General features: G+C 43.5%; 1 protein-coding gene across 2 annotated transcripts in view; it reads right to left on the bottom strand.

Moving 5' to 3' along the window:
* Positions 1-593: 593 nt before the first annotated feature.
* gtf2a2 (general transcription factor IIA, 2) overlaps positions 594-23,963 on the bottom strand; it is a 73,295-nt gene continuing 49,925 nt past the window's right edge. Inside the window, exons 1-4 of one of the 2 annotated variants that reach the window (XM_041178278.1) lie at positions 9,677-9,838; positions 9,201-9,305; positions 6,673-6,799; positions 594-866 (exon numbers count right to left, since the gene is read on the bottom strand). In XM_041178278.1, coding sequence (XP_041034212.1) covers positions 841-866; positions 6,673-6,799; positions 9,201-9,305; positions 9,677-9,748 — 330 coding nt within the window. In that variant the 5' untranslated portion in view covers positions 9,749-9,838 and the 3' untranslated portion in view covers positions 594-840. Of the gene's footprint in view, positions 867-6,672; positions 6,800-9,200; positions 9,306-9,676; positions 9,839-23,963 lie in introns of those variants that run through there. The other variant, XM_041178277.1, reaches the window with a different exon arrangement.

Genomic DNA, 23,963 nt, shown 5'->3' with positions numbered 1-23,963 from the left:
CTGACTTGAAAAATAACTATGCTTTCAGGTGATGTCGCCAAGCTGCAGTTAGGTAGATGAGAAGTAGCAGAGTGTCAAGTATAGATGCTTGGGGGACAACAGAAGTAACAATGTGAGAGCAGGAGGAGAAGCTATTGCAAATAATACTTTGGTTATGATTAGGTAGATAAGAATCAAGCCTGTTGACAACAGTCCCACACAAGTGGAAGACAGTGGAGAGGAGTTGGAGGAGAGTAGTATGGTCAACTGTGTCAGAGGCAGCAGACAGGTCAAGAAGGATGAGGGAAAATTTCTCTTTGTCACAGTCACATAGGATGTCATTTGTGACTTTGAAAAGAGCCATTTCAGTACTGTTGTGGAGGCAGAAAGCTGATTGGAGGAATTCAAATGTGAAGTTCTGGGAAAGATGGGCATGGATTTGGGAAGCGACAACATATTCTTTATCCCACTAGGAAATCCACTGGGCCTAGATGCGACTCCAGTCCCACCCTACGCGGGCTGGGAGGTCCATTTGCACAGATCTATTAGGGAAGAACTGAGAGTTCGTCACTCCTAAACAAAGCTAAAATATATTGTCCAAGATAAGCAAGGAAAACAGTTAAGTAAAACTTTATTACAGATTCATCTTTCAAACATAAAAAAAGAGCCAGAAGTTGAATTTATAAAAAGTAATATTCTCACTGATATTGTACATCTGGGGATACATTTAACCCCTCACCACTTGTCCTGTGTTGAACGAAGCAGTTACAGATCAGGTAGCTGCTAAATAATAGTCAGGGTTATTCACAATATGTCTGCTGTGTATGCTGTTTCATTGAAAAGCCTTCATCCAGTATGGGATTATTCTGCAGCATTCGAACCAGTGTCTATAAACAAAGGAAAAAACAGCATGAAAACTCACTTCAGCCTTTAAAGCCCAACTCCCCAGAACTGGATGATGTGACAGTGCTTCACACTAGTAAGACATGGAAATGAAAATTTGCAGCACAGATGAACGCCATTCAGTCCACTGTGTTGCACTATTCGAAAAAGAGCTATCAAGCCTGATCCTGCTTTCCAGCTCTTGGTCTGTAACTTACAGAACTTTCTTTTCCCAAAGCAGTCAGGGTTTCTGCCTCTCCTCCCATTTCAGGCAATGAGTTCCAGACCCCGATCACCTACTGAGTGAAGTCATCTCACTTCCCCTTCTGATCCTCTGCCAATTGCTTTAAATATAATTTAATTCTGTGCTAAGAGAAACAGGTGCTTCCCTTCCACTCGATCATTGTAATTTTCAGTTCTCTGCCTGAAGACATGTCTGACCCACAGTGCCGCAATCTCCACCACAGGTGGGACAAGGAGGCAGGTCCCAAATTCACCCCAGCCAGAAAAGGGATCAAACCCCATGCTGTTGGCATCAAACTGATCCACACTAGCCAACTGAACCAACTGGCCGCCCCAGGAGTCCGAGTTGCTGTGGCAGCATACATTTTTACATGCATGTTGTAGTCTGGAGTTTTGGATAGTGATGGTAGAGGTTCCAATTTCTTTTGATCACATGGCCGACCTGGAATCTCTCCTCCTCTTACTGCCTGCCATTGGTGTGTGTTGGAAGGATTTACAAATTGATACACAATCTGTGTGACCACATTATGAACACACCTTCCTTGACCATCAAGTCCTGGAGGGAGACTTGAACCCAGAGTTCTGGCCCAGAGGCAGGGGCTCTATCCACCACGTCACAGGACCTCCTCCACTCTATGCAGGTCCCTCAATCTTATACACCTCAATTTAAACTCCCTTCTGCCTCCTTTGTTCCTAAGGGTTCAGAGAATGGTTCCAGGATAGGTTCCTAGAACAGCATGTTCTGCAGCCAGCAGACTACACTAGACCTGGTATTGTGCAACGAGATGGGATTAATTAATGACCTCATAGGGAAGGTGCCCCTAAGGATCAGCGACCACAATATGATTGAATTTAACATTCAGTTTGAGGGAGAGAGGAGTGAGTCCGAAACTATCTTTTTAATCTTAAATAAGGGCAATAATGAGGGCATAAAGCAGACTGGCTAAAGTGAATTGGTAAATTAGTTTAAGGGATAGGTCAACAGAGATGCAGTGGCAAACTTTAAGGGGATATTTCAAAATACATAGAATAGATACATTCCAATGAGTAAGAAAAAGTCCAAAGGACGGACACATCCAGCTACGGTTAACTAGAAAGGTTGAAGATAGTATCAAACTTAAGAAAAAGTAAACAATTGTGCAAAGATAGGTAGAAGCCCAGAAGATTGGACAGAATATAAGGAACAACAAAGGATGACTAAAAGATTAATGAGGAAAAAATTAGAGTGCAAAAGAAAGCTAGCCAGAAATATAAAAATGGATAGCAAGAGTTTCTATAAATACTTAAAAGAAACGAGTTAACAAATGGAGTGTTGCTCCTATAGTGTGTGTGTCTGGAAAATTGATAATGGAAAACTAGGAAATGGCAGATGAACAAGTATCAAGTAACATCCCAGAAGAAGCTATAAGTCAGGAAATGGAAGGTAGGGAAGAACTCAGGAAAATTACAGTCACCAGAGAAGCGATATTGAGTAAATTGTTGGAGCTGTGGGCTGACAAGCACCCGGATCCTGATGGACTTCATCCTAGAGTCCTAAAAGAAGTGTCTAGTGAGATGGTTGATGCATTGGTTTTAATTTTCCGAAGCTCCTTGGATTCAGGGAAGGTTCCATTAGATTGGAAGATAGCAAATGTAACTCCATAATTCAAAAAGGGAAGGAGACAGGAAGCAGGAAACTACAAGCCAGTTGGCTTAACATCTGTCATAGGGAAAATGTTAGAAGCTATTATTAAAGAAACTTTGGCAGGGCACCTCAATAAGTTCAAAGTAATCAGGCAGAGTCAACATGGTTTTGTAAAAGGGAAATCATATTTAACCAACTTATTGGAGTTCTTTAAGGAAGTAACATATGCTGTGGATAAAGGTGGATGTAATTTACTTAGGTTTCCAGAAGGCATTTGATAAAATGCCACATCAAAGATTATTGTGGAAAATAAAAGCTCATGGTGTAGGGGGTAACATATTGGCATGGATAGAAGATTGGCTGGCTAACAGGAAGCAGAGAGTAGACATAAATGGATCTTTAAAAGGTTGGCAAAGTGTAACAAATGGTGTGCCACAGGGAGCATTGCAGGGTCCTCAACTGTTTACAATTTATATAAACGGCTTTGATGAATGGATGGATGCCAAATTTGATGATGACACAAAGATAGGTAGGAAAGTAAGTTGTGAAGGGGACATAAGGAGGCTACAAAAAGATATAGATAGGTTAAATGAGTGGGCAAAGATCTGGCAGATCGAGTGCAATGCGGAAAATGTGAAATTGTCCATTTTGACAGGAAGAATAAAAGAAAAGCATATTATCTAAATGGCGAGAGATTGCAGGGCTCTTGAGATGCAGAGGGATCTGGGTGTCTTAGTACATGAATCGCAAAAGGCTAGTATGCCAGTACAGCAAGTAATAAGGAAAGCTAATAGAATGTTATCATTTATTGCGAGGGGAATTGAATACAAAAGTACGGAGGTTATGCTTCAGTTATACACAACACTAGTGAGACCACATCTGGAGTAGTGTGTACAGTATTGGTCACCTTATTTAAGGAAGGATGTAAGTTCAGAGAAGGTTTACCAAGCTAATATCAATAATGACTGGGTTGTCTTATGAAGAAAGGTTGGACAGGCTAGGCTTATGTCTGCTGGCGATTAGAAGAGTTAAGAGGCGATTTGATTGAAACATACAAGTTCCTGAGGGGTCTTGAAAGGGTGCATGTAGAGACGCTACTTCCTCTTGTGGGAGAATCTAGAACTAGGGGTCACTGTTTAAAAATAAGGGGTTGCCCCTTTAAAATGGAGATGAGGCAAAAAAAAAAAATTCTCTCAGAGGGCTGTGAGTCTTTGAACTGTCTTCTCAAAAGGCAGTGGAAGCAGAATCTTTGAATATTTTTAAGGCACAGGTGGATAAAAACTTGGTAAACAAGGGGGCGATAGGTGGTCAGGAATTGGTGGGATGCAGATTTGAGGTTACTATCATATCAGCTATCATCTTATTGAACGGCGCAGCAGGCTCAAGGGGCCAAATGGCCTACTCCTGCTCTATGTTCATATGTATGCATGTAAGGAAACAACCCTAGCCTATCCAATTTTTCCTCACCTAAAATTCTCATTTCCTTGTAACATTTTTATCAATCTCCATGTGCCCTCTATAATTCGATAACATCCATCCTGTAATGTGGTGATCAGAACTGTATGCAATATGCTCACTGTACCGATCAAGTATTTATACAATTCTAGCATGACCTCCCTGCGCTTACATTCTGTTCCTCAGCTTATAAACGAAAGTATCCCGTATGCCTTCTTAACCACCTTCGTTATCCACCTGTCCTACTTCTGGGGTCTTTGGACCCTTTGCTCCTCTATACTATTTTCAGTATCCTACCACACACTTCTCCTGATTGAACTCCATTTACCATTTTTTCTGGCTACTTGACCAGCCCATTGATATCTTCTTGCCAGCTTTCTTCCTCACTATCAACCAACCAGTTTTTGTTTTATTTTCAAACTTCTTAATCATGGCCCCTACATTTAAGTCTAAGCCATTTATATATTCCACAAAAAAATGAGGGGCCTAATACTGAGCCCTGTAGAACCCCACTGGAAACAACCTTCCAGTCACTATCCAACTTGCCACTTGCTATTGGATCCCACTGATTCTCACTTGTCAGCCTTTATGAAATCCATGTAGATTACATCAAATGCGTGACCCTCATCAATCCTCTTGTTACCTCCTCAAAAAAATCAATCAAGTTAGTCAAAGACAACCTTCCCATAACAAATCCATGCTGTCTGTCCCTGACTAATCAGTGCCTTTCTAAATGTCGATTCATACTGCCTCAGAATATTTTTCAACAATTTATCCACCACTGACCCTGGTCTTTCATCTCATATTTCAAGCCAGCCTGACAGAATGGACAATTTCACCATCTGCAAATATCTTTTTTGGAGAGTTTGTAACTAAATGGCTACAAATCCCCTGGACCTGACAACCTGCATCCTGGGGTTTTAAGAGAGGTAGCTGTAGAAATAATGGATGTTTGGTTTTGACCTCGCAGAATTCTTTCGATACTAGAACAGTACCCAAGGATTGGAAGGTAGCAAACAACCTCCACTAAGAAAGGAGGAAGAAAGTACAGTTACCTGGACATCTGTAGTAGGCAAAATGCTAGAATCCATTATGAGTGATATGATAAATGGACATTCTGAAAATTGTATAATTAAGTAAAGTGGATTAATGAAAGGACAACTGTGTTTGTGAAATCTGTCAGCGTTTTGAGGATGTAATCAGTAGGATGGATAAGGGGCAGCTAGTGAACGTGCTGTATTTGAATTTTCAAAAACCTCTGCCATAACCAGAGGTCAGAGATTTGAAATCATCGGCAAAGGATCTTGAGGGGACGTGAGAAGTTTTTTTCCCCCACTCAGTTGTCAAGATCTGCAATGTTCCACCAAAATAAGTGGTGGAAGTCAATTTTGCAAATAATTTTAAAAGGGCATTAGCATAGGTATGACAGGCCAAAAGGCTTCACACTGAGCTGCATGATTCTTTTAACATACGGAGGTGCCAGAGGACATGATCATCAATGAGTAGCTCATTAAAACATGGAATAATTGTTAAAAAGTAATTTGCATCAGTCTTTATTGAAGGGCAGGATATTGGGGAAGAGGGGACTGTGATGGAGAAAAGGACCATTTCAGAGAAGTTAGTTTGGTTAAAGGGGATAAAGTGTCAGGGATGCAATGTCGGAACTTGAGGGATGATATTGATGCAGGTCCAGGAATAATGATCAGTGATCAGAGCACAGGTCTGGAGAGAGTGTGTTAAAATTTGCAGGTGATGTCAAATTAGGGGTTTAGTTAAATCTTTGAAAGCTGCAATGGGATATTGAAAAGATGGGGAAATGAGTTGAAAGCCAATATCAGTGAGTTGGAGAAAGTACAGCAGACACGTGAGCATGCTGTCAGGTATAAGGAAATAAAAATTCTTAAAAAGAAAATAATTGAAAGTGAAGAAGTTGGACCTTTATCATTGAAACACAGATGACAGGGAAGAACAATAGAAGTGTTCAAAATTAAGAATGGGATGGATAGATAGAATCAGATTGGGTGGGCAGGGGAGGTGTCAGCAATGACATTATTACAAGACTAGATGTAAGAAACTTCTTCATGCAGACATTTGAGGTGATGTAGGGTCGGAGGAGCCTCGTGTGCAGCATGAACACTGGATATGGGAAAAAGGGCGAGAGACTATGGGAAAAAGGTAGCTAAGGAGGGTTATTTGCTCATTGCAACACCATAGGACCCAATTTTGGTGATGGAATTTCAAGGTACGAATCCTTCCCCATCCAGAAAACTCCACACACTCTCACTAAAGCCTTTCTCAAAAAGCCCCCCTTCAATGACACCTTGTGTTGTAAACAGTTATCAGGTCTTGCTAATATTGATGTGCTATATACAGTTTCCCATGGATGCAGAAAAACACTGGATGTTCCACATACAGCTGAGAATAAGCTCGCAATGGAATTTAAATCACAAATAAAAAGGTACATTCAATTGTAACAAATTCCAACTCACTTTTGCCATCGCATGCTACAATCTTCACTTTGTCCACTTTAACAAGTTCGGTGACTTCTCGGAATTCCACATCATTTAGGACAAATGTCCAAACGTTATCACAGAATCTGTATGTATTCAAGGAGCCCTTTAAAATAAAACCATGAAACAACTCACCAACTGCAGAGCGTATCAAAGGGTGATGCAAAAGGTGTCAAACCCAAAAATTATTTCAAGAAAGTTAGGAACAGACTGCAAAAGAATTTACACATTACACCTCAGTACCCTAAAGCTTTTCCGATAGTGCAATTTGAACACCACCACCAAATTTCACTATGAGAAATACTGAGCCTTAGCCAATGCAATGTATTATGTGATTACAAAAATAAATTCGTACGATATATTTTCCATATTAATGTGACACAGACACAGCAGGTTTATAGCATGGAAAAATTTATGGAATATTAACTGAAATCTGTATGTGTTACAATGCTGATCAGAATTTTCTATATTCATTTATGAGACATGAGTGTCATTTGAATGATACTGAACAATGTGCAATCAGCGAAAATCCCCACTTCTAATCTTATGGTGTTTTTTATTCGTTCTTGGCATGTTACTGTCACTGGCTAGGCCAGCATTTATTCCCCATCTCTAAATGCTCAAGGTGGTGGTGGTGAGCTACCTTCTTGAATTGCTGCAGTCCATGTGATATAGGTACACCCAAAGCACTATTAGGGAGAGAACATTGTGCAATCATCAGTAAACATCCCCACTTCTGACCTTATGATGGAGGGAAGGTCATCGATGAAGCAGCTGAAGATGGTTGGGATACGGTCCTGGGGAATTCCTGCAATGCCCTGTGACTGAGATGATTGGCCGCCAACAACCACAACCATATTCCTTGATGCTAGCTATGAATCCAACCAGTGGAGAGTTTTCCCTGATTCCAATTGAGTTCAATTTTGCTAAGACTCCTTGATTCCACATTCAGCCAAATGCTGCCTTGATGTCAAGAACAGTCACTTTCACCTCACATCTGGAGTTCAGCTTTTTTGTCCATGTTTGGAGCTGAGTGGCCCTGGTGGAACCCAAACTGAGCATTGGTGAGTACATTGTTGCTGAATAAGTGCTGCTTGATAGCACTGTCGACAACACCCTCCATTACTTTGCTATTGAGGGAATAATGGGCCAGTTTGGATTTATCCTCTTTGTGGACAGGAAATACCTGGGCAATTTTTCACATTGTTGGGTAGATGCCAGTGTTGTTGCTGTACTGGAACAGTTTGGCTAAGGGTGCAGCTAACTCTGGAGTACAAGTCTTAGGGGACATCAATATAAGAGAGCTACTAATAAATCCAATCAGGAATTCAGGAGAAACTTCTTTTCCTAGACAACAATAAGAATGCAGAGCTTGCTACCACAACGGGGTAATGAGGTGAAAGAGATGGTGGTGTAGTGGTAATGTCACTGGACTAGTAATTCAGAGGCCTGGGCTAATGCCCTGGAGACATGGGTTCAAATCCCACCATGGCAGCTGGTGGAATTTAAATTCAATTAATAAAATCTGGAACTGAAAGCCAGTCTCAGTAATGGTGACCAGGAAACCATCAATTGTTGTTAAAAAAGCCCGTGTGGTTCACTAATGTCCCTTAGAGAAGGAAACCAGCCGGTCTGGCCTACATGTGACTCCAGACCCACAGCCATGAAACAAGGGTGACTGCACCCCCCAACAAGCCACTCACATCAAGGAATTAGGGAAGGACGAGAAATGCTGGCCTTGCCTGTGATGCCCACATCTCATGAAAGAATACATTTTAAAAATGGTAAGGGAAAATTAGATAAACACCTGAGGAAGAAAGGAAAATGCTGATGGAGTCAGAATGTAATTACATTAAAAAAGTAGGAGTAGACCATACCGCCCAGCGAGCCACCATTCAATACGATCATGGCTGATCTTTGGCTTCAACTCAAATTTCCCACCCACTCAACAAATCTCTGTTCCCTGAGCAACCAAAAACATGTCTATCTCAGTCTTATATATACTCAGTGATGCAGCATCCATAACCCTCTGGAGTACAGAATGTCAAAGATTCACAGCCCTTTGAGTGAAGAAATTTCTCATCTCAGTCTTGAATGATTGGCTCCTTATCCTGAGACTGTGTCCCCATGTTATAGATTTTGCAGCCACAGGAAACAACCTCTCAGTGTCTACCCTGTCAAGCCCCTTCAGAATCTTGAATATTTCAATAGGATTACCTCTCATTCGTCTAAACTCCAGAGAATATGGACTTAATTTACTCAGCCTTTCATCATGCAACAGCCATCTCAACCCAGGTACCTATCTAGTGCACCTTTACTGTACTGCCTCCAATGGAAGTATATCCTTAAATATAGAGACCAAAACTGCACAGAGGTGAAGAACGGTGTGAGACGGGACAGGTGAAGAATGGGCTGGTTGGCCTGATTCTGTAAACACAATTTAACCATGTGAACCGTAAGTCCAACTGAGAAATGTACGAATCTGCTAGATGGAAGAGGGAGCTCACCCTGAAGTTGACTCGGTTTCGAACTCTCTGGGCCAAGGCGTTGTTGATTGCTTTGTCAAACTGCAGCAGGACTTGAAGAGCCAGCTGAGGGGTGATCTGCTGGGACTGCGTGAAACATGGTACATGAGAAATAGTACACAGCAAAAACCATCACAGTAATGTTCAAATGTCGCGGCCCGAATTTGAGGGCACCGGGGTGACGAGACATTGGGGGGGGGGGGCTTTGGGGGCGGGCGCAGGGGCAAAGTGAGGGGGGTGGGGTAATTAGGAAACAGGGGGCAACTGAGGGCTGGTCGGGAGGGGTGTTAGGGAGAGAAGGTTGTGGTAGTTGTGGGGGGGGAGGGGAGGGGAGGGTTAGGGGTAATTTATTTTTTGGTGGGGGGGGGGTGGTTACTCGTCTTGGCCAGGGCGAGGGCATAGGGGCCGCGGGCTCCGCTTGGGGTCCATGCCTCCCTCCGTCCCGCCGCCCCCGGTACCTGTATAAGCTCATCCAGACTCTCCTGCAGGCTGTTGCCGAGGGTTGTGTTCCGGTACAACTGGTACGCCATGGCCAGGGCCCAGCAACACCTCACACTACGCAGCCGTCCCACCAGCCCCACACACTGCGCAGGCGCCCCGCCGGCCCGGCACACTGCTCAGGCGTTTCGCCGGCCCGACACATTGCGCGGGTGCTGTCCTGGACAGCGACACTGCGCATGCACTTTGCACCTCGCCCACTCTGGATTGTGCACGGAATTGGGGGATGTTGAGTTTCTTCCAAAATGTCCATTCCCTTCATATCAGTATAAAGAACAGCAAAATTTAGGATTCGTACAAGGCTATGCGGTGGTCTTGTGGATCAGTGAAGCTTGCGGGTTCAAGTCTCACTCCAGGATTGGTGGCCAAGGCAGGTGTGTTCATAACGCGCCCAAACAGGTTGAGGAGCAACTTATAAATGCCTCCAACACACGCTAATGGCAGATGGTAAGAAGCAGAGAGATTCCTGGTCAGCCATGTGATGGGAAACATGACCCATAGCCCCAGACCAGAACCTGTAAAAGTGCATGTTGCCACAGCAACTCGGACACCTTGAGTGAACTGTAACACATCACCACCAGGGCCGTGGGGTGAGAGCAGGATAGTGAACTTAGTTTGGTACTGATACTGGTGACTTATCAAATGAAACACCAGAAGTGTGAGAATAGCAGCTGGATACGGCTATGGCAGAGGGTAAGTAGCAACTCGGTTATTTTTGTTTTTGTTCTAGATTTCCAGCATCTGCAGTATTTTGCTTTTATCTTATATGAGATTGAAATTTATTTTGCTGATCTTTCCAGTATCTCTCTCCCCCCCCCACCCCATTATTGCACATTGACAGCAGTAGGAGGAGGTAGGGCAGGATTTGTATTTATGTATCTCTGTTTGTACAGCTAACTCATAGACCTAAAACCTGTTCACGCCACACCACCGGCTTTCCATGATGTCTCCCGGAGTATGTCCAACCAAAGTTGGCAACCCTGAAGACAGCTCAAGTGGTCAGAGGCCAAAAATAATGAACATCATTTAACAGACATGGCAGCAACAGGTGGGGTGAGGGACAGCATCATGTTCAGAGATTCGGTGCCATTTCAGACAATGGCCAGTGGGCAGGTGGGAGGGAAGAGCGGGAAAAAAGTATTAAAAATAAAACTATTTTTTGAATCCCCACTGTTGTATATAACTTTAAGCAGTAATAGCATGCAATTGTAGTATAAAGGCAGAGCAAGGGTAAATGTGGGAACAGTACCACCCGCCGTATGATGTAAAGAGTCATGTGATAGTAGACGATGGAGTAGGGTCTGGAAGGACAATTATAGAGGCAGCACCCATGCATGGCAGTGCCTGGAATATGTACATGGTTGTGGGTTAACAGTAAATGGTTAATGTTTAACCATACAAGTCTCAAAGCCTCAGTGAGAGACTGAATGAACCTTTATAACACCCATCCCATCAAGGCTGCTGCAGAGAGCACAAACTCCTGCTGGTGTTTTGCTGAGAAACGGTCAAAATACCAGATATTAAACCATCTGGTACTGGGTAGTGACCAATCCAGCTAAAAAAGGGGCTTCCTGGTACAAAACCAGGTATCTTGGACACCTTAAGGGCCAGTCTATTAATTACCATGGTACCTAATGGCACAGAAGGAGGCCATTCAGCCCATCAAAACCATGCTGGCTCTCTGTAGAGCAATCCAGTCAGTCCTTTTCCTCCCTCTATCCCTGTAGCCTTGCTAGTTTATTTCTCTCAACTGCCTGTCCAATTTTCTTTTAAAATTATTTGTCATCTCAGCTTTCAGCACCCTCATAGTCAGCAAATTCCAGGATATTACTACATGCTGCATTTTTTAAAAACTTCGCTATATAAAAACATAGGAAATAGGAGCAGGCCTTGGAGCCCATTCCTTCATTCAGTGAGATCGTGGCTGACCATCTACCTTAACACCATTTTCCTGCATTATCCCTGTATCCCTTGCTGTTTTTAATATGTAGAAATCTATAGATCTCTGTCTTGAACATACTCAATGACTGAGCCTCCAAAGTCCTCTTGCGTAGAGAATTCCAAAGATTCACCACCCTCTGAGTGAAGAAATTCCTCCTCATCTCAGTCCTAAATTGCCTGCCCCTTATCATGAGACTGTGACCCCTGGTTTTAGACACCCCCTACTCCAGCCAAGGGAAATAACCTTCCTGCATCAACCCTGTCAATCCCTGTTAGAATTTTGTATGTTTGAATGAGATCACGTCTGATTCTTCTAAACTCCAGAGAATAAAGGCCCAGTCTATTTAAGCTTTCCTCAGAGGACAATCCCTCCATTCCAGGAATTATCTCTTGCTCGTAAGCAGAATCTCTATCCCTAGTCCTTGTATCATCAGCTAATGAGAACAAATTTTATTTGACTACCTTATCAAAACCTATCATAATCTTGTACACCTCCATCAGATCGCCTCTCAATCTCCACAGAGAACCACCCCAGCTTCTCCAACCTGACCTTGTAGCTAAAATTCCTCATCCTTGGGACCACTCTGGTAAATGTCCTCTGCAAGGATCCTAACCTTCTCCCTAAAGAGTTGCTGACCAGAACTGGATGCTATACTCTAGTTGTGGCCTAACCAAACCCTTTTAAAGGTTCAGCATTACTTCCCTGCTTTTGTATTCAATACCACTATTTATTAAACCCAATATCCCACATGCTTTGTTAATTATGTTCTCAATATGTCTTGCTACCTTCAAAGATCTATGCGTGTGCACCAGCTTGTCGTTCTGCTTCTGCACACTCTTTAGACTGTGTCACTAAAGCTAAATTGCTTCTCCTTGTATCCCTCTGCTAAATTCCATCACCTCACATTGCTGTGTATTAAAGTCCATCTGCCACTTGTCTGCCCATTAGCAGAGTTTGAATTTTTATTCTGTATTACAATATCCAAGTTACTTCTATATGTATATTTATATAAAAAGCAGTAGTCCTAGCACTATCCTTGAGGCACGCCACTGTCTACCATCCTCCAATCTGAAGAACAGCCATTTGTCACAACTTGCTGTTTTCTGTCTTTAAGCCATTTTTTAAAAATCTAAGCTGACACTGACCCTCCTACTCCATGAGCCTCAATTTTGTTAACCAACCTTCTAAACTCCAGAGAAGAATAGATCCAATTTGCTCAGCAACTAAGACTGGACAGGGAAAAGTAACAAAATTATGGGTGATCATTAAGGGGATATTTCAGGCACAGGCTAGGTAGCCAAACATGAATGCAAGATAGGGGAATGAAAGCCAGGACTCTTTGGGTGATGGAGAAGGTGATGATATGTGCTCATGAGAGTGATTGAGAAGGTGATACGTGCTCACGAGAGTGATAGGGAAGGTGCCTTACACAATGAAGCTGGGGAAATAATAGTGGGGAACCAGGAAATGACAGAGGATTTGAATAAATATTTTGCTTCAGTCTTCACGGTAGAGGACACTAATAGCATTTCAATACTAAATAATCAAGCGGCAAAAGAGGGGGAGAAAATAAATACAATAACTGTCACTAGAGAAAACTACTAGGGAAACTAATGGGGGTAAAGGCCGATAAGTCTCCTGGACCTGATGGGTTGCATCCTAGGATATTCAAGGAAGTAGCTACAGACATAGCGGATGCGCTGGTAGTAATCTTCGAAGAATCCTTAGATTCTGGAAAAGTCCCAGAGGATTGGAAAACTGCCAATGGAACACCTTTATTCAAAAAGGAAAGGAGACAAAAACAGGTAACTAAAGGCCAGTTAGCTTAACATCTGTCATTAGGAAAATGTTACAGCCTATTATAAAGGATGTAATGGCAGAGTATTTAGAATTACATAATCTAATCAAGCAGAGTCACATAGCTTCATGAAGAGAAAATCATGCCTGAAAAATTTATTAGAATTCTTTGAGGAGGTAATTAGCAGGATAGATAAAAGGGAACCAGTAGATGTAATATGTTTGGATTTCCAAGAGGCATTTGATAAGGTACCACACATAAGGCTACTTAGTAAGATAAGCGCCCATGGTGTTGGGGTAGTATATTAGCATGGATAGAGGATTGGCTAACTAATAGAAGACAGAGAGTTGGGATAAGGGGGGCATTTTCAGGATGGCAACCTGTAACTAGTGGAGTGCCACAAGGATCAGTGCTGGAGCCTCAATTATTTACAATATATATTAATGACTTAGATGAGGGAAGTGAATGTACTCATGCCAAATTTGCAGATGATACAAAAATGGGTGAGAAGGCAAGTGGTGAGGATGACACGAGGAGTCTACAGAGAGATATAAACAGGTTAAGTGAATGGGCAAAATAGTGGCAGATGGAATATAATGTGGAAAATGTGAGGTTATGCACTTTGGCAGGAAGAATGGAGAAAGACTGCAGAAGGCTGCAACACCGAGGGATTTGGGAATCCTTGTGGATGAATCCCAAAAAGCTAACATACAAGTTCAGTAGGTAATAGGGAAGGCAAATGGAATGTTGACATTTACTTCAATGGGAATGGAGTATAAAAATAGGGAAGTCTTGCTAAAACTATACAAGCCACTAGTTAGGCTACACCTAGAATACTGTGAACAGTTTTGGTTCTCTTATCTAAGGAAAGATATACTGGCATTGAAGGCAGTCCAGAGGAGGTTCACTAGGTTGAATCCAGGTATGGAGAAATTTTCTTATGAGGAGAGGTTGAGTAGGTTGGGCCTGTACTCATTGGAATTTAGAAGAATGACCTTATTGAAACATGTAAGATTCTTAGGGTGCTTGACAGGGTAGATGCTGAGAGGTTGTTTCCCCTTATGGGAGAGTCTAGGACTAGAGGGCATAATCTCAGAGTAAGGGGTCACCCATTTAAAACAGATGAGGAATTTCTTCTCTCAGAGGATAGTCAATCTTTGCAACTCTTTACCTCAGAGGACTGTAGAAGCTGGGTCATTAAGTATATTCAAGCTGGAGATAGATTTTTAATCAGGAAGGGAATTAAGAGTTATAGAGAAAAGACAGGAAAGTGGAGTTGAGGATTATCAGATCAGCCATGATCTCATTGAATGGCAGAGCAGGCTCGATGGGCCGAATGGCCACCTTATAGTGGCGTATCACTCTCGTGAGCACATATCACCCTCTCCATCACTCTCATGAACACATATCATCACCTTCTCCATCACTCTCGTCACCTAAGGAGTCCTGGCTTTCATTCCCCTATCTTGCATCCATGTTTGGCTACCTAGCCTGTGCCAGAAGCACCTCCTTAATGATCACCTATAACTTGCTGAGCAAATTAGATCTATTTTTCTCTGGAGTTTAGATGGTTGAGGCGATCTCATGGAGAGGTACAAGATTCTGAAGGGGCTTGATAGGGTAGATGCTGAAAGATTGTTTCCACTGCTCGGGGAATCTAAGATACAGGGGCGCAGTCTCAGGATCATTTAGAACTGAGATGAGGGGGAATTACTTCACTCAAAGGGTTGTGAGTCTTTGGAATTCTCTATCCCAGAGTGTTGTGGATGCTGCATCGTTGAGTACATTTAAGGCTGGGATAGACACATTTTTCATCTCACAGGAAATCAAGGGATATGGGGAACGGGTGAGAAAGTGGAGTCGAAGCCCGAGATCAGCCATGATCGTATTGAATGGCAGAACAGGCTCAAGGGGCATAATGGTCTAGTCCTCTTTCTTGTGTTCCATCTCACTCTGGCTAGACCCCTCCTTAACCCATTGAAGTTAGCTCTCTTTCACTTTAGACATTCTACTTCAGATTGTTCCTTGCTCTTCTCCATTATTAACCTAAATTTATGATACAATGATCACTCTTACCCAAGTGATCCCCCAAAGGGGAGGCGATAGCATGGTGGTATTGTCGCTGGACTAGTAATCCAGCGACAATACCACTAGAACCGGCCCCAGTGCCCCAAGAATCTAAAGCCTTCCCTTCTGCACCATGGCTCAAGCCACGCATTGATCATCCCTATCTTCTACTCTCACTACCACTGGGAGTAATATAGAAATTTGAGGTCCTTTTTTTAACTTCCAAACATCTGAAAACCTCAATCCCTTACCCCTGCAGAATATTCTTATCAAAGTCGCAAATGACATCCTATGTGACTGTGACAAAAAAACTTTTCCTCCTCACCGTCCTTGACCTGTCTTGCACGATTGACCACATCATCCTCCTCCAACACCTCTCCACTGTTGTCCAGTTGGGTGGGACTGCACTCGCCTTGGTTCTTCTTATCGATATAACCGTAGGCAGAATATCAATTGAAATACCTCTGGTGTCCCCATGGATCTGTCCTTGGCTCCTTGGTAATTTTAATAAGAACGTAACTTAAGAAATAAGAGCAGGAATAGGCCATAGGTTTCTCATGTAAAGTTACAGGGCAGGAACCTAACCCACCCTTATCGCGTGATTTCTTATAGGAAAGTGATTCTCACATAGCATGCAGTTATTTAGAAATACGTTAGGAATGTTAAATGAGAATTGGTTTATTTCTTAGTCGCAAGCCCAAGGAATATTCCAATCATTCAAATTAGTTTAAAAACCAACAATATTTCACAAAAATAATACACAAGTGAAATGTTATACAAAGAGAGAATAATTAAAAACTTAAAACAGGATACACTTGAGGAAAGATATTGGTTAAAATGCTTCAAGCTTGCTGCGCCATTTAATAAAATCATGTCTGATCCTGACTAATCCCCATATCCTTACATTCCTTGAAAATCCAAAAAAACTATTGACCTCATCCTTGCACATGATCAACCACTGAGCACCTGCAGCCCTCTATTGTAGAGAATTCAGAAGATTCACAATCTTTTGAGTGAAGAATTCTCATCTACACCCAAAATTGCCAACCCCTTTTTCCTGAGATTGGGACCTCCAGTCCCACACTCTGCAGCCAAGGGGAAACACCCTCTCTGCATCTACTCTGTCAAGCCCTCTCAGAATCTTCTATGTTTCAATGAGATTATCTTTCTTTCTTCCAAATGTCAGAGTATAGGTCCATTCTACTCAATCTCACATCTGTATGGTGCCCCTCACTGATATCATCTGAAATCACTGTTACTTTTCAAATGTACACTGATGACACCAAGCTGTACCTCACTGCCCTCTCCTTGAACTTCCACTGTGTCTAAACTACCGGACTGCTTGTCTGTCGACCAATATTGGATGACCAGAAACTTTGTCCAACTAAATATTGGGAAGGTCAAAGCCATTGTCTTTGGTCCCTGCCACATTCCAGTGCCTTGTCAACAACCACATCTCTCTCCCCAGCACCTGCCTGAGGCTCAACCAGTGTGTTTGCAACCTTGATGTCACATTTGACCCCGAGGTGAGGTTCCAACCACTTATGACTAACCCTAACTATTTCCACCTCCATTACGTCACAACTCCACCTGCACCTCAGCTCCTCTCCAGCTGAAACCCTCATCCATGCCTTTTACCTTAAAAACTTTTTTGTCTTTAGAAAGAGTATTTTACTCTCTGGGAGTATATGGGAATGTGGAAAGTTTTCTAACGCAGGAACTAAAGACTGACTTCTGTGTTATGTTTGTTTTCGGTGTCAGCACCACCCACTGTTCTTTTCAAAGAATAGAAAGCCATTTGACCCCTTGTAGTCTAGACTTTGATGTTAAGCTTTTTATATTAAGAATTTTAACCAATGTCTTTTCCTCAAGTGTATCCTGTTTTAAGTTTTTAATTGTTCTTTCTTAGTGTACTGTTGTGTATTGTTTTTGTGAAATATTGTTGGTTTTTAAACTAATTTGAATGATTGGAATATTCCTTGGGCTTGCGACTAAGAAAGAAACCAACCCTCATTTAACATTCCTAATGTATTTCTAAATAACTGCATGCTATGTGAGAATCACTTTCCTATAAGAAATCACGCAATAAGGGTGGGTTAGGTTCCTGACCTGTAACTTTTACATGAGAAACCTATTATTTGTCTTGAGCCTAAAAATTATCTTACTAATTCGCTAACTTACTGTTTCTACTTACCTCCTCCTTTCTACCTCCTGTTCCCCATCTCACCTGACTCTCCCACTCACACCTGCCCTGTCCTGACCCTCCTGCTTGTCGCCTCACCTGACCCTCCTGATCATTGCCTTCCTGCCCAGACCCTCCCACTTTCCTCATCTCCCCACACATATGTTTTCAGCAGTTGAAAGATGCCTTGGGCTGGACTTTTGATTCCAGTGGGGACTTGAATCGGAGATGGCTGAGGCCAAAAATTAGCCCCTATGGCTGAATATTAACCATTTCCCTGGCTCCGTTCCACCTCCAGGTCATTTAGTCCAATTAAAAGAAACTGACTGCCTTCCAATTGCCCACAGTGATGGGTGTCAGTTTAAATGCCTGAATATACTGCCTCCCTGCCCGGGCAAAGGGCAGGCTCAGGTCACCCTGTGGAAGGATTCCCCACCCCCCCCCCCTTCAATTGTTCGATAGTAGTAGCCGGGCTGCTGACTCTCACTTTTGATTTAAAAATGTTGGCAAGAGATTTCCTCCATTTTGACACAACCTCTCTCTTACTTACCTTCCATTGCACCCTGCTCCTCTCAAGGAGGAAAGCCTCCAATTGGCCTGCAGCTTAAAGAGCCCACCCACCACCATTAATTGGACAGAGAACTTGTCTTCATACCTATTAAGGAGTCACCCCTGTGAAACTCCCAGTGAGTGACTGTATTCCCCTAGGGGTGAGTTTGGGACCTGGAAATAGTCCTGACCTTCTGTTCTCCACCCCGAGAGGGAATATCTTACTGCAGGTGTTTGGGGAATCTGGAATGTTGAGATTAGAGTTGTGATGTGAGCTTTCCTCATCAGTGTTACTGTCTGAATCTGCCAGACACCCTGATCCCTTTATTATTCGGAAGAGGATGTTTCTGTTAACTGATCTCCATCAGGAATGAGTCCGGCCATGGGACCAAGATCATTTTATTGCAGCTTCAGCTCTGCTCAGAGTGGCCTAGTGATTCTAAGAGTGTTTAGGTTAAGATTTTTAGGGAATGTGGCTCGAGCTTGTAGACACTGATGTTTAGTGTAAGCGACCGAGTGCTGGTATATGGTTCTTTCTTGGGTATGTGGCCAGTTGCTGATAGAATGCGCTAGCCAGGGAAGCTTTTGGTGCTGGTAGATTACAGTGTAACATGTATGCGGCCAAGTGGTGGGACATGTTGCTGTTTATATAATATAATCTGAGTCTGCCAGATGACGTTCTTTAGTGTAAGTGGCCAGACGCTGGGAATTGGCACTGTTCCAGGAATGTTGTCATGGGCTGGTAAGGGGAGCTGTTTTGGGAATGAGACCAAGTTCCGATCAATGGAGCCATTTAGGAAATGTGGCCAAGTGTTGGCAGATTAATTTGTTCAGGGTCTGTCACCAGTTGCTGGTAAATTCAGCTCGTTACTGGTACAAAGCACCGTTCAGGGATGTGATCAGATGTTGGTAGATGGGCCAGTTTTGGGAATGTGCCCAAGTGGTGTTAGTTGGCACTGTTTATGGAATGGGTGAAGTTGATCGTAGATGGAGACGCTCAGGTCATTTGTCAGGTGCTGGCAGATCCCACTAGTTATGTAATATGGTCAGCTGGTGGTAAGTGGGGCCGTTTCTGGTTACCAATGTCACTGTTTAGAGAATAAGACCAGTTTCTGAGAGATGGTGATAGTTAGGTTATACAGCCAGGTGCTGTTCTGCAAAGGTGGTGAGGCTCTGAGAGATGGTGCTAATTTGGCAGCTTATGGTTAGCACTGTTTAGTGTCTTTACAATATAGCCATTGGCTGGTGAATGCGCAGTTTGGGGAATATGACCATGTTCCAGTAGATGGAGCTTCTCTGTGTATGTAGCGAGATAGTGGGAGATGATGTTGTTTAGTGTCTATGGACAGGTGCTGGTGGATCATATTTTTCTGGGAATATGGTCAGCTGTTGTTAGATGACGCTGTTTAGGGAATGTGACCAGGTGCTGGGCCCTGCCTGGTGTGTAGCTCAGAGAGTTCACCCACAGTCAGTAACTGATCCCAGTGACAATCCCCAGTCTGCAATCCCCCAACGGTGAGAACTCATCTCTTCCTCTATCTGTTCTTTGCTGTGATCCATCAACAAATCAGACTGTAAACAATTCATTCATTTCCGTTCCATGTTTATTTTAGGATGTTTAAATTCTCGCATTTAAGTCATTGAAATGAAACATAGGAACATATGAAGAGTGATGGTCAGGAGAAGATCTCTGGGTGAATCGACTAAGCAGATTAAAAAATGTTCCTGGGAATTTCCTCTCCAGCCTCCTTAGGCAATCAGAAACTAATCCAGGAGATCACTCTGGACCTAATAAGATCATGTATTCAAAGGAAATTGCTGTTCCATTCCTGCTTTACAGACACCACCTCAACAAAGGGTCTTCAGTTCCTGGGTTCCAACAATCTCCAGTCAAGCTCAGTGCCAGCAGCCACTTCCTGTATATTTGTCTATGACTTGAAAGCTGTTGGTAAGTTGTCCATTTGAGTTATCACTTCAGTGTTATAGCTTAAACAAAAATGTTCAATTTTTTTTTTTGAAAGTGCCAGCTTTAACATCCAATTAACTTTAAGTGGGATCTGATCCTATTACATTAATCTCATGTGTGGAAATATAATGGTCAAATTAGTGGGTTAATAATCCAGAGGCCTGGATTAATAAAGGGAGGCAGGAGTTTAAATCCCACCATGGCATTTTGTGGATTTGAATTCAGTTCGTTAAATAAACCTCAGGAGAAAAGACTTCCATCAGTAATGCTGACCGTGAGGTGATCAGATTTTTCTGAAAACCTGCCGTGGTTTCCCAAACAGGTCTATGTGTGACTTTAGATCCACTCTCAATGGCCTAGAAAGCCACATAGTTTTGTCAAAATCACTTGAAAAAAGAGAAATAATAATAGCTGGGCCGCACAAAATTGACCATGGATCAGATTTGGACACGACAAAGGCACCATCGCTCCAGTCGAGCCTGGATGGTCCTCCTCAAACATCTAGGGACTTGTGCCAAACATGGGAGAGCTGTTTGACAGATGAGTTAAGCAACAGCTTGGCAGAGTCAGAAAGTTACAGAATCACACCCATCACGCAGCATCCCAGAAATTCTTCACCACCGTCCTTGGGTATGTCCTCAGAGGGTGCCACAGTGCTACATGGTCAGGAGAGAATGACGCATCAGCCTGTCAATCATCAGTTAAGCGATGGAAGGTGCCATCGTCAGTGCTATCGAGCGGCACTTACACAACAATAACCTATTCACTGATGCTCAGTTTGGGTTCCGCCAGGGCCACTTCGCTCCTGACGCCATTACAGCCTTGATCCAACTATGGACAAGAGAGCTGAATTCATGAGGTGAGAGTGACTGTCCTTGACATCAAGGCAACATTTGACTGAGTGTGGCACCAGAGAGCCTGAGCAAAACTGGAATCAACGGGAATCATGGGGAAAAATCTCCACTGGTTGAAGTTTTACCTAGCACAAAGGAGGATGGTTATTGTTATTGGAGACCAATCATCTCAGCCCCAAGTTCCCATTGCATGTTTCCCTCAAACCACACACCATCCTGAGTTGGAACTATGTCACTGTGCTCTCATTGCAGCTGGTTCAAAATCCTGGTGTGCTCCCTATCCAACCGCTGGGCCTTGCCAGTGAAACCTGCAACCTGTGAATGGATAAATAAATAAAGACATCAAGCTGATCCCATTTCTTTAATTCACTCAGGTCAAATGCCATTCCTTTCATTTATTGGGAGTTGAGCCTATTTAGTTCACTAAGAAATGATCACATGTGTAGGTCAATTTGGGCACCATTCACTGCACACATGTGGCGTTTATAGAACCCGCAGGAGCTGGGGCCTTCATGAATCGTAAAGGGTTTTATTCGCTCAAAGTCCAGCTAGTGTATGATCATCAGTAGTTGGTCCTCCAGGTTTGTACAAGGCATCCTGGGGGTTGCTGTGACTCTTACATTCTCCAGTCACTCTCAGGTCCCAAGGCTTTTCAGCCACCTGCATGATTGGATAGCTGGTGGGGGATAAAGGATATCCTCTGAAGAGATGGCTCATGACACTTCTCAGACATCAACTCCTGCTGAAAAGACGTACAACACAAGCCATGGCCCCATAACTATAATCAAAGGGATAATTTGGCTGCTCAAGATGAGGTTCCATTGCCTGGACTGGTCTGAGGGTTCATTTCAAGATCCATCACATTTGTGCATTCCTCATTGTTGTGTGCCCTGCGCAATCTAGCTCTTTCTTGGAAAGGTCAGATGGAGGAGGTAGACTGGGATGAATAGCCACAGATGTGTGATGACAAATCAAGCACAGCCTCTGAAGATGAACCAGCACAGCCACAGGGCCATGTTGAGGAGGCAGCAGCTTTTGAGAGCCGGGGAAGCAGGGAAGCACTCATTCAGAGGACCTTCAATGAGGCTTCCAAAGTCATGTCAATAAAAAGCTGCAGTTACATCATTGCTCAGAAAACAAGAATCACTTCTGTTGCCATTTTGAGCCTGTGCCTCCTCCGATAAATCCCAATGTTAATGCTGAATTACTTTGTGAGATTGAGTTGCAGGCCTCCGCTCTTCATGCCACTCAGAGCACAAGCACAACATGTCATGTGGAAGATCCATTTAATAAAGTGCAGTAGAACACACCACTCAACTTACACAACACTATATATCACCTGTAATTATGCTTCTGTGTTTACTGAGATTTCTTAAACTATTTCTGAGCGCTTTGTATTGATGTTTCCCCCATCACTGGCAGCTGCATGGGAGGCAGGCTGCTGATTCACATGCCCCATTGGCCTAGTTGCGGTAGCTGTGAGGGCTCTGACTGGACGTGGGAGGGTTGGAGAGTGGCAGGACAGTCCTCAGTCCTTACGGAATCCTGAGTCACAGGCAGAGGGGTGGCAGAGTTGCCATCACCATCAGGAACATGCTGAGAGGAGACTAGCAATGCAGAGAGCTGCCACTCATCCACCAACATGAGGTTTGCTTGGAACTCCCTGCTCACCATAGATGGATAAGCAGCTAGGCAAAACACCAGGTGCCTTGTCCATCTTTCACACTGAGGATTGGATTGCTGAGGTGCAGACCGACTGATGTTATGGTCAGTCTCTTAGTGGTACTTTAAAGCCAGAAATCTGTTTACCCAAAAAAAACAACAATACCAAAATGGGCTTGAAAACCAGAAAGGCTAAACTGAAGTAATGAATCTAAACTCCTGTTTCCACACTCTTTTCTCCCGCAGCCTTCTAACCCACCCTGGATGGAGAAACTGCTCCTTGTGAGGTCCCCACCTGCTCATATGCTGCCCGTAAAACCACACGAGCTGCTTAAACTAGCAGTGGCTTGGCTCCTTAATTGTTTCTACTGACCTTTTATTGAGTTAGGGCATGCATAATGCGGCATGATGACATTGGGACTCCCTCCCGACATCATCACGAACTATTTTGTGGCACATTGGGAGGCTCGTGTGCCTGCCCCCACACTGTACAATTCATCCCCAAGATTCAAGCACCATTGGGAAGCAGTGGATAAAATCTTACCCCAACTGACCCACACATAGCAGAGAGGTCATTAGTGGGCCGGGAACCCGCTTGATTCAATAGCAGATGTTACCATGGCCCTTTAACTCAGCCACATCTGACTAGCCAGCAACTCTCCAAGGCTGGACTTCCTCCCAAGATGAAGCCCCACCTACTGCCAATAACCACTCATTAAGTGCGTAAAATAGCAATAGGACTCTGAGTTGGTAGGGATGTGTTCCTGCCAACTCTTCAGGTGACGGGCTGAGCCCTCACCATCATAAAAATTCTGATCCATAAATATTAGTACCAATCAATTTAAACCCTCAAGGTATGAGCCCCTGCGAGTGAGAGCCCTTGGAACCTAGATGACTGAATAGAGGGAGCGGCTGAAGGTGGCTCCAAAGTGGCAGGTTGAGGTTTGGCGAAGGGAGTTACCAACCAATAAAAAAGATCTGCGATTGCCTTCACTAAAATTCAACAACAGTTAACTGACCCTGAGCAGGGTCCAGACTTCTGAGGGACAGTGGATGCCTCAGGTGAAGGACACACCGACAGTAGTTGGTGGTGCTTGGGGGAGCTCATTCTGACACCAGTATGCGCAGCCCACCTCAGAGCTGGTGCCAAAGGAGGAGCTTCCTCTTTATTCTGGGAGTCCCTGCTACTTTTTTGGTATTGGCACTTCACCCAATGATGCAGACTGC

This window comes from Carcharodon carcharias, chromosome 32 (assembly GCF_017639515.1).
Source record: "Carcharodon carcharias isolate sCarCar2 chromosome 32, sCarCar2.pri, whole genome shotgun sequence".
Taxonomy (NCBI): domain Eukaryota; kingdom Metazoa; phylum Chordata; class Chondrichthyes; order Lamniformes; family Lamnidae; genus Carcharodon; species Carcharodon carcharias.
The sequence above is the reverse complement of the archived record's forward strand: the minus strand, read 5'-3'. Positions and strand labels throughout refer to the sequence as shown.